At 37.1% G+C, this 14,383-nt stretch overlaps 1 protein-coding gene across 4 annotated transcripts in view; it reads left to right on the top strand.

Annotated features, from left to right (window-relative positions):
* KIAA0825 (KIAA0825 ortholog) overlaps positions 1-14,383 on the top strand; it is a 232,423-nt gene that overhangs the window by 14,416 nt on the left and 203,624 nt on the right. For all 4 annotated transcript variants that reach the window (XM_071731888.1, XM_071731889.1, XM_071731887.1 and 1 more), the window contains exon 2: positions 11,263-11,402. In XM_071731888.1, coding sequence (XP_071587989.1) covers positions 11,272-11,402 — 131 coding nt within the window. In that variant the 5' untranslated portion in view covers positions 11,263-11,271. The remainder of the gene's footprint in view (positions 1-11,262; positions 11,403-14,383) is intronic.

The raw sequence follows: 14,383 nt of genomic DNA, 5'->3' as shown, positions 1-14,383 counted from the left end.
GAGGGGAGATTGGGGTTGGACATGGGGAAGAAATCCTTTGCCCAGGGTGCCCCCAGAAGCTGTGGCTGCCCCATCCCTGGCAGTGCCCAAGGTTGGATGGGGCTTGGAGCCCCCTGGGCTGGGGGAGGGGTCCCTGGATTGTCCAGGTGGGACTGGAGGAGCTTTAAGGTCCCCTCCAACCCAAACCCTTCCATGATTCCTTGCTGATTAAGTCAAGGAGCATTAATTATGGTTGCCTCATCCCTGGAAGCTTTCATGGACACCTGGGATGGGGCTTGGAGCCCTCTGGGCTGGGGGAGGGGTCCCTGACCATGGCAGGGGGGTGGGACTGGGTGAGCTTTAAAGTCCTTTCCAACCCAAACCATTCCTTGTTTCTGCAAGTTTAAGAAAGTGTGTTTGTGAACTGTTGTTCCTCTGTTAAAAAAATCATCTTCCTTTAAGCTATGTAAGAATTCTTTAAAATTACAGTTTATCTCATTTTCTTCACTCTTACATCTTCTGTACCCAGGTTTTGTCTGAATGCACTTAGTTTCTTATAATGAGTTCTGTAACATCCACACTTTGTATTTTTCATGGCACAGCACCCATAGTCTGTTGTCCCACTTGTCTGTCCTTTGGCTAACACGTAAATCTAGGAAATAGTGTTTTGTGGTAGGTGTGACTAAAATACTGTGCAGGAAACATGAACTTCAAGGATTTTCATGCCCTTTAGCCTGATGTGTTCAGCAGAGCTGCAGCTGGGTGTGAGGAACTCAGCCACTGAAAAACGTGGTGTGATTTACAGGGCTGCATAACCCAGGGGACTGCCAACAACTGGTGTAATTGGATATTTCTGTCAGTGTGGCAGCATTTGGTCATGAAGAGATAAAGCAATGACATTTCACTTATAAAGTGTTTTTCTGCAAAATATATTTGACTTACTACATTAAATTTTATTTATGGAAGTGCTGTATTTGTTACGTGGTATGGGAGTTTTAAAGGGAAAATTGCCTTATAGAAACACCTGTTCTCAGTGTCTCATTTCTCTCTTTTTTTTAAAAAAATGATACATTGATTGTCAACTATTATTTCTTGAGACAACAAAAAATTCAATACTTAAAATAATTTGGTCTGCATAGTAGTAGATAAAACTTTCACAATATAACTAGTAGTGCATTCAAAATAATTGAAGGAGACAAAATACAATCTTTTTAATGTGATTTTTAAGTAGGCTTTAAGAATTTTGTTAACTAACTGGGGAAAAAATAGAAGCAATAGTAACAAATCTAGAAGGTATTCAGCTCCCTTCCCCTTTTGCTCTCTTTCCTATCTTGCATACTACTTAACTGCAAAGATATTGGAAACATTTTAAAGAATATATCTAAGTTAAGGTCTAAACAGTGTTGTTAATAATCACCTTTTGATATAAAAATCAGAAAAAACTTTTTTTTTAATTAAAAACTGCCTAGTCATTGATTAAATTAAGAAACAGAACAATCTAACAATCTTTTATTTTAAGATCTTATTTGTCAAGTATTAGCAAGTCATCTGCAGTTAAAAAAAATGTAATGTGATGTTCCATTTTAAAAGAAACAGAGAAACAGGAACAGAAACAACAACAGTTTTTGTCCCAGAATAAAATTTTGATAACCTCTCCAAATTTGCACAACAAAATCTATAAGAAAGATCTGAACCAGGTCATCCTATCTATTTGTTTCTTATTTATCATATATCTTCAGACATCAGTGGTGATGAAGGTAGAAATCTTTGAGTCAGGAATTTTTACTGAACAACCTAGAATTGTTTTTTGATTGTCAGCTGAAATGAGTTGAATTCTTGTGGGAGATGTGGAGGGCATTTTGCAATCTGTAGGTAAAGGCAGTATCCTGTGCAGTTATGCCCTCCTATTTCTTACACTACATGTATAAAATGTTTTTTTTTAACACTACATGTGTTTTAACTGTGCACCTGGCATTTCTTCAGTACCTCTCAGTTATGTAAAAGAATGATGCTGTTCCCAACAGCACCAAAGTTATCAGAATCTCATGTCCTCTGCAGTTTTGGCACTTTATTTTCTCATTAATTTCAAGAAGAATTCACACATACCCTCATGCAATTGCCTTGACTTTCTGGGTTTTATTCATTCCTCTGCATCTCTCTTTCTGAGTAATTTATGCAGCACGAGGCAGTAATGTGCAAATTGTTGTTTTGAGAAGTTATTCAGAAACACAGACATAGAAGGTGGGATGGTTCTGAGATTCAGTGAAGGAAGAACCTTCCTGAGTAGTGCATTGTGTGCCACTGACTTAGGTTCTTATTCTGAGTGAGACTTCAGAACTCCCTGACAAAGCCAAACCTCTGGGTTTAATCATAATCTGTGTCCTGAAATCCTGCCTTGGGCCTTTGCTCCAGCAAGGTCCAGATCCTTTCTGTAACCAGACCATTCTGACACATTAGCTGACATATTCAGGGAAGTTTGGTGTTAGGAAATACCTTTCATTGATCATTTCAAAACTCTGTCTTCCATGTGCTGAGGTCTCTCCAGTTCCATTCACACTGCATTTTGGGAACAGGTCGTTGACACAACTTGCAGCTCATGTTACTCAAGCAACCAGGGTCATCACTTTCCATGTTTTCCAGCATCTCAGTATGGCTGCATCTCTAATTAGGAATAATTAGAGATTCCTGTTTTTTAAGGCTTCGTCTCTTAGACTGCATTACAAATTTTGGGTAAGTCCAGCTGTCATTTACAGGGATTTTCTTTTCTATCTGCTCTATTATTTTGCTGAAACTGATTATAATTTAATTACCTCTGAGTCTTCTACTGCTGTGGAAAACTTGGGTGAAACTAAGGAGAAAGTACACCTGGGAGAGTGTGGAGAAAGATAAATGCAGCAAGATGGTGGTTTTTGATCCCCATTTTCTTTGGGAAGTAGACTGAAAAGCAGCAATATAAAGATCAAGTCCAACCATCAATGCATTGGATAGCAAAGAGCACTGTATAAAACAGAGTGGGAAATAACTAGTTTTTAACCTACATTCCATATATTTGTGCTTTAAAGAAGAAAAGGCTATAAACAGTGAGGAGGAAGATGTTAGAGGTGCTTCATTGCTGTTGTCACTTACGATTTTCTGTCCTCTTACAGTTTGTGCACAACCAAATATCCTCAGCCAAACTACTTGGTCTCTTCTGGGGGTGCCAGGATGAGTTTGCTCTTACACTTGAATAAGAGCACTCAGGGTTTATTATGTGTTCAGAAATGGTAACTGCATTCTTAAGAGGGCTCTGACTTGATCTGTTTTTTAAAGATCTGGATGAGAGACAGACTAAGAAGCTTGAGGTTTCCATTGCATATTTTTTATGTGTAGAGTCTGGGGCAAGGAGATGTTTTTTATTGAAACAGGACTTTATCTTGTAAGCTTGAAAATACCTCACGTGTTCTCTATCATGTGTTCTCCACATATATATACTCCAATGTACGTGGTAAAAGAAAGTAGAAAGTCACTGCTTGTGGGTTTGATTTGTTTTCTTTTCGAGGAGAGAGAAACAGAAGCTTAACAGTGCTTTTGAAGCTGGAAATCATAGGAGAATGGGAAGGGATTTATGACTTCATTACCTCACAGTATCTTAATGATGTATAGAGCATTAGGCAGTGTGCATGAAACCTTTACAAGATGAATTATGCCAGCAGAAGTTGATTTAAGGTTTTGATTGAAAAAATGAAAGGCTTTTGGTTTGTTGGTTTTTTCTTTTTTTTCTGAAGAAAGGGAAAAACAAATTAATGGGCGTTTGGAGTTGTCAGTAAAAGGTTTCAAATTAGCCTGTGTAGATTTTAGTACGAGGCTTAAATAATAGTATTTAGGGCAAAAGAATTCCATGACATTTCACAACTAAAGAAACCTTTAAGACTTTAAACTTGGGCCCACTTAGGAGACATCTCTATGGACAGTCTCTGTATTTGATTTTTATAAAACTGACATTTTTTTCCAACTCTCAGCTTTAAATTGACAAGTAATGGAAGAAAATAGAATGTGCGGGAGTGAAGGAGCTGAAATCCAGCCTACCTTTTAAAAGCTGTAGTCACAGACTTTTTTTTTTGTAATTATTTTAAAGTATAATAGTTATACTGGAAGGCTATTTCCTGTTAAAATAGCCACTCTAACAACTGTATCTACTGAACTGTGAGACTTCAAAGGTCTGGAAATTTCTTTCCTTTAAATACTCTTGTCCTCAAAGAGTATCGTGCCAGGATGGGGGATATTTCCAACAAACAAGAAAAGAAAAAGCTTTTATGGTCTAGAGTAGAAGTTGCTAGTATATATTTGTAAGGTTTTTAGTTGAAAATTGTGTGTTTTAGGTTCTTTACCTGTGTGTTAGAAGATCAGTTCCTTCAATACAGTCCTTATAAATCTGCGCAATTTCAGACTAATAAGGAAGATGGGAAGGCTGTAGAAGGTGTTCTGGGGAGCACAGTTTTGAGAGGGATTCAGAGGTTTATAAAGTATTGACTCTTCTGAGCTTATAAGTGACATAAAGCAGGAAAAGTTACATTTTATCCATAAATAGCATCTCTTATTACCACAATTGAAAAAACAATTCTGCAGTAGATGCCTCATTAGACACACACATAGGAGGAGATATCTCACATTCTTGTATTTCAGAAACAATCACAAGCCATGCAGTCTTTCTGGGGAAAAAAATTGTTGGTCTTGGGCATTTTCAGTATGCAAAATTTACTTAATGGTTTTGATCCTCAGGCCTTTATGTAGAAAATATGCTATTTTGAAATTATTCAAGTTATTTTATGTTTTCTTGGCAAATGCCATTAGTCCAAAACAAAAGGAATATAACAAGACACAGAGTAGGTATTTCTAAGGAACCTTTTAAGACTCTGTTGTCTGTGCATTAGTGATAATTTAGTTTAGTGATGGGTGAACTTTTTTGTGCTTTGAAAATATTTTTAAAACATCCATCATTCCTCAAGCTTGTCTGTTTGACAATGAGGTTGATAGATGTAGTGCTAATCAGGGGCAAGAGCAGAAGAGGATTTTATGTGGTGGCTGTGTGTATATGGCTGTGGAAGAAAACTGAATGATTGATTTTTATTTATTTATTTTTTGTGTGTGAAACTTCAAATCATATCTAGAGAAGACAACCAGCACCAGGTTTATCCATTTTTTTAACCTATTAAAATTATAATTATGTTTATGTATATTAAGTGCATTATAATTAATCATAGTCTTTATTTTATTAATTATAATGGAAATGGAGACACACAAAAGAAAGAAGCATCTTGAATCCTTGTTTTAGTTCTACTCAAGAAAGCCAGAAAAAAGGGAAAAAAAAACCAAAACCCAAACAAAGAAACACAGTAGTGCACAAAAATGAGCTGTCATACTTACAGTTTTAGTAACTACAGAATAACTTAGAAGGTAGGGGAAGACACTGACTTTTCACAAGTAGTGTGCTTTATGGTTGTGGAGTTTTTGTGTAAGAATGGCTTGTTTATAAATCCTGAATCTTGTTTTTCTGCACTGTGGGATTCCAGGTATGAATAACTAGAGACATAGATGATATGGGACTGCTTCACTGAAGAGCTACCCAGAAAATGTTTTTTTCTTCTGCTTTCTTCTGAGATAACTCCTCAGGAGTTTCCTTGTAACTGCAGGTGGCACTGCCTTTGACCTGTGTTTTTTTTGGATTAAGTTTATGTAAATAAGAATTCTCTCCTTGTGTCTGAGCATCTCTTACGCGTCCCAAGATTTTAGCAGGAAATCTAAAAAAAACCAGTACTGATTCTTTTGCTTTATGTTCTCAACATCTCATTTTGTGTGACTCAAGAAGTGGGAGAGAGGCAGTAGGGAGAACTCATGGATCATGTACATGTGCCTGGAAAACAAGACTTGGCAACATGGTTTGAAAAATCCACAGGTATAAAAAATAACAAATGAAGAAAAAATTTTATATTTTTTATAAATCTTCATTAGCTTCTTTTCAGTATAGGAAGATTTTTGGGGACTACATACCTGCTCTTTTTCAAGTTTTTAGGACAGTCTTGGTGATTCAATGGCTCATTTGGCTGCCTTGGGTCAGAGAACTGCATTTTGATATTACAGCTGTAGATAACTTTGTGTTTCATCACAGTGTTTGCTCAGTCCCACTGTGCATTGTATCTTATTCCCACCCTCTAAATTCCTCTCTTATAATGGCAGAATCTGGGAGAAAAACTGTGTTCAGTACCATTACAGATTGACTTATCAGTTCTGAGAAGCTGTCATTGAAAGACACAAAGGAAAATGTTTTATGCTTGTGGTGAATATTAAGTGATTAATACAGAGTGAACATTTAAATATGACCTTATGACAGCAGCAAAGGTGGAAAGTCTGCAGGGGGAGCATAACAAGATGTTTTTAATAAAACTTGTTTCAAAGTTATTTGTGGCATTCAAAATATTTTGTAAATTCAAACCTCATGGACACTAATTTTCTGCATGCATTAAATGTTTTGTTTTTTCACTAGGATGTTATGGTATTTTTTTGGAAAAGCTGTGTATGATTCTGCAAAGTTTGGGAAACAAGTAAATATAAAGGATAAACCAGAAAAACCTAAGAGAGGTCTTCAGTTCCTTCCTGTTAACAGAAGCAAGAATGAGTTTTTACAGCCAGAACTTTTAATTTCTTCATTTTCTTTTACCAGTCATTATTTTAAACAGCGATGCAATTTTGAAAGGATTTTTACCACAGAAAATTCAGGAAGAGGCTTTTACGGAGTCGGAGTAGAGCTCAAGAAATTATGAATTTTTAAAAAAATGTGTTTCTCAAGTAATCTCTGCGTGGCTTCCAAAAAAAAAAAAACTTGGAATATTCAGATGAGGTGGAGTCCAGAGCAGCAGGAGTTTCTCACTGCTCAGTTCCATCTCAGGCCATTTCCATCTCTGTCACTGCCTGCTGTGAGTCTGCAGGTGACACCTCTGTGCTGCAGAGCAGGTGAGAACAGTGGTGCAGCTAAACATGAGCCATGTTTGAGCTGAAGAGGAGGCAGCAGTGTGCCCAGGTGGCCAAGAAGGCCAATGGCATCCTGGGCTGGCTCAGGAACAGCGTGGCCAGCAGGTCCAGGGAAGGGATTCTGCCCCTGTGCTCAGCCCTGGGGAGGCCACAGCTTGAGTCCTGTGTCCAGTTCTGGGCCCCTCAGCTCAGGAAGGAGCTTGAGGTGCTGGAGCAGGTCCAGAGAAGAGCAAGGAGGCTGGGAAGGGATCCAGCACAAGTCCTGTGAGGAAGGGCTGAGGGAGCTGGGGGTGTTGAGGCTGGAGAAGAGGAGGCTCAGGGGAGACCTCATCACTCTCTACAACTCCCTGAAAGGAGGTTGGAGCCAGGGGGGGGTTGGGCTCTGCTCCCAGGCAGGTATCAGTAAGACAAGAAGCCATGATCTTAAGAATTTCTTCCTAATATCCAACCTAAACCTCCCCTGGCAGAGCTCCAGCTCTGCCAGGGGAGGTTTAGGTTGGATATTAGGAAAAAATTCTTTGCAGAGAGGGTGCTCAGCCATTGGAATGGGCTGCCCAGGGAAGGGGTGGATTCTCCATCCCTGGAGATATTTCCAAAGAGCCTGGATGTGGCACTCAGTGCCATGGGCTGGGAACCACGGGGGGAGTGGAGCAAGGGTTGGACTTGATGATCTCTGAAGTCCCTTCCAACCCAGCCCATTCTATGATTCTATAAAGCTGGATAAAGGAAACCACTGTGAAGATGGTGGTTTGGAAGTGTAAGCTGAGTGATAAAAAACCTTGTCAGCTCCCTCAGCCTCTTTCAGTTTTGCAGGGATGGTAGAGCAACAAAGAGGTGTCTGGAAAATAAGCAGTAGCACCAGAAAAAAGCTTCAACAATTTGGTTAGCTCTCTGTACAAATAGTGCTGCAGTTGGAAATATCCTTGTTTTCAATGTTTTTGACATAGTCTTTTTAAGTAGTGCTAATGGTATCAATTTTCCTTTGGTGCCCTGGATATGGGTGGGATGAGAGCTCATATAATGTTAGAATAACTTAAAATATTTATACTGGCTGTAAAGTAGCAGTCCAGGAAATTAGATTGCCATGCTGCTTTGATTGCACTTAGCAAAAGGATTTGGTGCTGAAATGTGGAAAATTATGTGTAGAAAATAATGTTGCTAAGTGAATACCTGTACTACATAATAGTTTCTAATATTCTAAGTGTACAATTTATTGTTTCAATTCAAAACATACTTATTTAAAAGTTACTTTGAAGCACACTAAAGGTAATGTCTGATGTGTTCAGTAATAAGTGTCATCATACAAGAGCTAAAACAATACATTAGCATTAACTGAACAAAATTAATGATTTGTCAGTCATTCCTTACCTTGTGAACAACTTTTTAAAGACTGATTTATGGAGTGATATTTACTTTATAGGAATCTTGCTTTAGAAATAAGTATTTGAAGAAAAAAGTATCAGTCTGCCAATGAAGTTGGGTTGCCTTGGTAAGAGACCTGATAAATATTTCTTTTTAAGTTACAGTGTACATAGATTTAAGTTTCTTGATTTGCTGACAGAAAGAAATGACAGCTGCATGATTTTAATGGTGTTGAATGGTCCTCTAATATGTTTTGAAAATAAATATACCTGTTATAGGCAGGGACACACTGAGCTGCATCTGAAGGTTCTCTAGCACTTGCAATGTCTCAAAACAAGCAATATTTTACTGTAGTGAAATAGTAAATAGAAACATGATAGGATGATACTTCTTGTGCAGCATAGTAACAAGTGTTAAATTAATCACCTTTGCAGAATAAAATGGGTTATTACTACCTAAAATACTTTGAGTGAATTTGGAGTTTCAAAACAGAGTTATCTCACCAGATCATTACAAATAATAAATTCTAAGAAACTGATCTGTGTCTTAGCAAAAATTGTTTTATTTTTGGGTTGGTTTTTTTTTTGCCACCAGAGGACTGTTGCATCCTGGCTGTGAGGGAGCAGCAATGTCTGAGTTCTCTTGGAAAGAAGGGGGATAACTGGAACAAGAGGGAAAGAACATTGCCAAATTGCCCATCCTGGTAGCCCAAGGGAGTCAAAAAGCCCATTAGTGCAGCCAGGGCCCTGTCACTGGTTAAGTAACAGCAAAATTTATGATCTGTCTGAATTAATTTTACATCTTGATGTACTTATTTTTTCCTTCTCAAACATTTTTGCGTTTTGCTTCTTCTTATGATATCCCTGTATTAGAGAAATACTTAGATTTTCATTCTAAGAAGTTACTGTTGACCATCTGAAACAATATTTGAAAACTGATGAAAGAAAATGTTGCTTCTCCCACCCTATACCGAGTCTGAAAGGAATAATTACCTTGTTTTGACAAGTGAAACAAAGTATGACATAGAAGTCTTACAAGAATGCATACACAAAAACTAGGCTGTCATGTTTACAAGGTGATTTTTTTTCATGTGATGAATTTTTTAAATGGTAAGTGGTCTGTAAACTACACTGGTATTTTTTTCTGAGGAACATAAGGTTCTCTTGGCTATCGTGTAAGAAGTCATCGTAGGAATAAATACTAATATAAAAATTTGATTCTGCTGCTATTTTATCTGAAACACTCCAAGCTGTGGTAATTTTGCATTACATGTATCTGATATCCACATATTTTGCACCAGCCATTAACTGTTCCACAAGCTCAGTGGAATGAAAGGTAGGTTTGAGTTACAGTTATTGAATGGAGTGAGCATCACATTCTGTATAAACTGAGGTATTTCTACAGTGAAAAGGGAATGGGTTTATGTCACCATGTCTGAATATAAGTGTACATGAATGAACAACTGTATTTTTATTCTTTTTTTTTTTAATCCTTTAATCTCAGTTCTGTGAAGTGCTGTTCAATGTTTTTCCATAGGTTGCAGAACCATCCCTGGAAGACCTGCTGGTTTTTGGTGTTTTCTTTGGTGTTTTCTGTTTGTTTGCTTGCTTGTTTTTTCCAGAACAACTGGACCAAAATATTTAATCATTTGGGACAATGCTTTTTAACTTCTGCTTTTAGTTACAGCATCTTTGTGGTAACATCTGTCAAGTCTCATATTCAAAGACTGGTTTAGATGGTGTATAGGGTGACTGAGTTTCATCTACATTCTAAAATGTTATAAGTCTTTTGAATTATTATTTGCAAAGGGTTATACTGTAGCTTCTGAGACGTTTAGAAAATTATATGTCCATGAAATATTTTGTAGTATTTCTGCTGTTAACTCAGATGTGTGTGATAGTAAGCTCAGAAGAATTTCATAATTGTTCTGATTTTGTTTTGATGAAGCAAAATCAAAAGGAGTGGTGTTATTTGTGCTGAAGAAATGTGCAGTTCTCCTACTCGTGGGTCTACACTGATATTTGATCAAATCTATCATCTTGACCCTGCTTATTAATCTGATGTTCTTTTGAAGTGTGTCTTGTACATCATTCACTTAGAAAAACTCTCAATCTGTTTTTTGTAGTAGTCTCTCTAGGCCTTTGCTATATAAATATTGATTATAAGGTGAAGTAATTTGTTGCCAAACATTGTGTGAATCTAGATAGTCCTTCATATTAGTCATTAGTCCTTCATATTATTAGTCCTGCAATATTAGTAGTAATATTAAATAGCAGACATTAATTTACTAGTCATTAATACATGTCCACTTTTCATGTAATTTTTTAACTTAATATCATTATCTTGTCTTCACTGGTTGTAAAATCAGATTCCCTATTTCTCAAAAAAGAGAAAACAGAAAAAATACAATAACTCTGCTAATACTTTGTTTCTGATGTAAAAACCCTTAGGATTTAGTGTCTTAGTTTGAGTAGGCCACTTGATTTGACTTTTGTTTTGGGAAATTATTTGTTGAGTAAAATATGTACTATGCACTGTTTTCTGCAATATTATGGTGTTTTGGTCTGGATTTTTAATCTTTGATTCATTTGCAATGATGTATTTAATTTTCAGAAAGCTGTTAGTCCTTAAACAGAAATATAAGAATACAGAAAATAATTTTACCTTCTAACAGGTTTATTTATTTTCAGACTTCTTAGTTATAATAAGGAGAATTTTTTTTCTAAATGTTTTTGGTATTTTTGTAAATCTGTAGGACTCTACTCAGAAGCATGCACAAGGTTTACTGTGTCAATACTGATTTTACAGTTCCTTTCATGAACACATTCTAAGTATTTCCGAGGAACAAGATGTTGTACACTTTAATACTGAAGTATTTTTTTATTACTTAACCACCTTTCTGTATCTGTTTTACAGATTCTGAAAATGGAATGGGGAGGAGAATACTCTCTTGATTCTTCTAATTTAGACTGCTTGTTAAATATCCTTCCTGGAGAATTGGAATTTCAGCAGATCCTTAGTGATCTGGATGAAAAAATAAAGAAAAACTCTTCTAGGTAAAGAGTATTTTATTTGTATCCAAAATATGAGTGAAAGTGATTGCATTTAGGAAGAAATACAGATTTTCTTTCTTTCCTCATTGTGTGTTAATATTCTCATAATTATTTAAGTAGTAATTTTACCTTAACCACTTAAGCATTTAGCAAGTTTTTAATGGCATATGATTTTTGTGCTATAGTCTTTCTCTGTATGGTATTTTTAACAGTTGAATCATCTTAATCTTAAGAATTATTGAAGTAGGTGTGATAGTGGAGGAAGAAAATGTGTATTCCCATGGCACTTGTATTTCCTGCAGCTATGAGACAGAATTTTTATTCACTAAAAGAGCTACAGAATTTTACAAAACAGCTAAATTTTAACTCAGTATATTCTTTGAGCAGTTCTAATGGTGCAAGTCAGTCAATATGTACAATTCTTATTCCCTAAGCCATTATTTTCCTTATTCCAGTTGAAGCTCTTAAGCTGAAATAAAAGATTTTCTAAGAATATTTTTTGTAATATATTACATTACCCACTTCTTTATAACATACTGGTTTCCAAATATAAATTCTATAGAAGCAGTGGAACATTGGGAGAGTTCTTTGTTGGTGCAGATTTTTTCCATAACTACAAAAAACAACACCTCAAGGTTTTGTTTGAAAAGTGTTGGTGGTGTTCTGTGGCTAAAATCTTTAGTACCTTTAAAATATTACTATCTCTGAAATATTCTCTTAAACAAATAAACTTAATGCCCTTTAAAAAAGTAAGAGTATGTTTAGAGACAGAACAAATACCAGACCTTGTAATTAGTGCTGTGCAATTTTAATGAAGCTCACATTTTGCACTTCCATTTTGGTGGAAGGGAGATAAACTCTCCTGGATGAAGATAAACTGTTGTTCTATCTCACTGAAAACTGACTTGGGACATTTGGGAATTCTTGTACTGCTTATGCCAGACTGAGGCTCTTTTCATGCTTTTTATAGATATTACTCATCACATTCTGTACAGTTTCATTTCATTAATTAGTGCTTACAAATGTAGTTGTGATAGAAATAATACCACAGTAGCAATAATGGTGAAGATAGAGGACAATGAACTATTGGGAACCACTGCACAGTGCAGGATCATGGAATTATCAGGGCTGGAAGGCACCCTAAAGATCACCCAGTTCCAACCATGCCAGGGGCAGGGACCTCTCCCACCAGCTCAGGTTGCTCAGAGCCCCATCCAGCCTGGCCTTAAAAACTCCCAGGGATGGATGGAGTTTCAGAAGTTTGTTCATGGACTCCTCTACTTTCCATTGAAGTGATGTGCCTTTTATATCCTAAGTGATTAAGCAGAGAAAGACTGCATATATAATACCCTTCCACCACCTCCCTGGGCAACCTGTGCCAGGGTCTCACCACCCTCATGGGGAAGAATTTCTTCCTATCTTCCAATTTAAATCTCCCCTCCTCCAGTTTGAATCCATTCCCCCATGTCCTATCACTCCCTGACATCCTAAAAAGTCCCTCCCCAGCTTTCTTGTAGCCCCTTCAGGCACTGGAAGGCTGCAACAAGCTCTCCTTGGGGTCTTCTCCCAATTTGTCTCCATAGGAAAGGTGTTCCAGCCTTTTGATCATCCCTGTGGCCCTTCTCTGGACACTCTCCAGGGCTTTCCTGTACCAGGGGCTCCAGAACTGGACACAGGACTCCAGGTGGGGTCTGAGGAGAGCAGAGCAGAGGGGGAGAATCCCCTCCCTGGCCCTGCTGCCCACACTTCTCCTGCTGCAGCCAAGGATGCAGTCACCTTCCTGGGCTGCACCTCTACACTCATGGCTCATGCTGAGCTTCTCATCCACCAGCACTCCCAGATCATATCCAGATATTCCAGCAGTGCAGCATGGATACTTCCTAAGAGTTGAGTTGTTGGCACAACACAGTTAGAGGTGTTGAATTCCTCTGGTCTTGTGTCTGTCTGGAAGAAAACAGCATCAGCACTTTTGGCTGGTGTGTTGTCACCTTTTCAACTACAATTAAAAGTGATTTTGTTGTCGTTAAGCAGCCTGAGAGTTACAGAACTTAGTGTCAAGATGAGTCTTTGAAATGCATGCTTTACTACTATTTTTTTTTTGTTGTTGTTAATGCGAGTAAAATGTGTGCTGCTTGAGCAAACTTCTGCTATGGGAAAGCAGGCCAAAGTTCTTTCCTTTTAATGGTGTTTGAGGTCAGTTAGCATTTTGTGCTACCTTTTATATGAATATCATCACAGTGGAACTATTTGTACATTTTTAAGAAGGCTGGTTGTCCTCATCCTGGGGACAGCCCTACCAATTTTAAGAGCCTTTTGCTGTAAGTTTGTAAAATCTTTTGCTGTACATTGTAAAATCCAAATGGTATTATATTCAAGGAAGTTGGGCTAGAGTGTGCTAAACAACAAGGCATGTTAGTAAGATCTTTATATTTCTGCTGAATTGACACTTAGGCTACTTTTTAAAGTAGTTTTCAGAAGGAAAATCAGAAGGTGGCCCTGTAGTTAACAGGTGATATTTTGCTCCCGTAATATGTCAGTTTCACAAATAGAGAGGAGTTTAAAAGAAGATGGACAGCAGCTGATGTGACTTTTAAATTAAAAAGAGTCCTTTTATTGCTAATATATTAGAGGCAGCATGGAATGAAATCATTTTCAAGTTACCATTGATCTTTGTAAGTGGAATGATAAGAGCAGCTCTATGCACTACAGTGATACAATTGGAATACAATCCATTTTTCATCAGATAGATTTATGATTGTATTATACCACAGAGAATAAACATAATAGTATACAGCATATATATATTTTTTAAAATAAAACATTGTGTAAAAAATTATGATCCAGAAGTGTGTAAATCACTTGAATGCTCATTTATTGCCTACCAGCTGAATAGCTTTTATAAAATTGTGTGACACAACAAATCAGATAGGCTTTTCAGCAGTTGAATTACTTTCTGTATTTTTGAACTGTACAAATTCTATTTG

Source organism: Heliangelus exortis, chromosome Z (assembly GCF_036169615.1).
Source record: "Heliangelus exortis chromosome Z, bHelExo1.hap1, whole genome shotgun sequence".
In the NCBI taxonomy this organism is placed as follows: domain Eukaryota; kingdom Metazoa; phylum Chordata; class Aves; order Apodiformes; family Trochilidae; genus Heliangelus; species Heliangelus exortis.
Note: the sequence above shows the minus strand (reverse complement) of the source record. Positions and strands in the feature narration are given on the sequence as shown.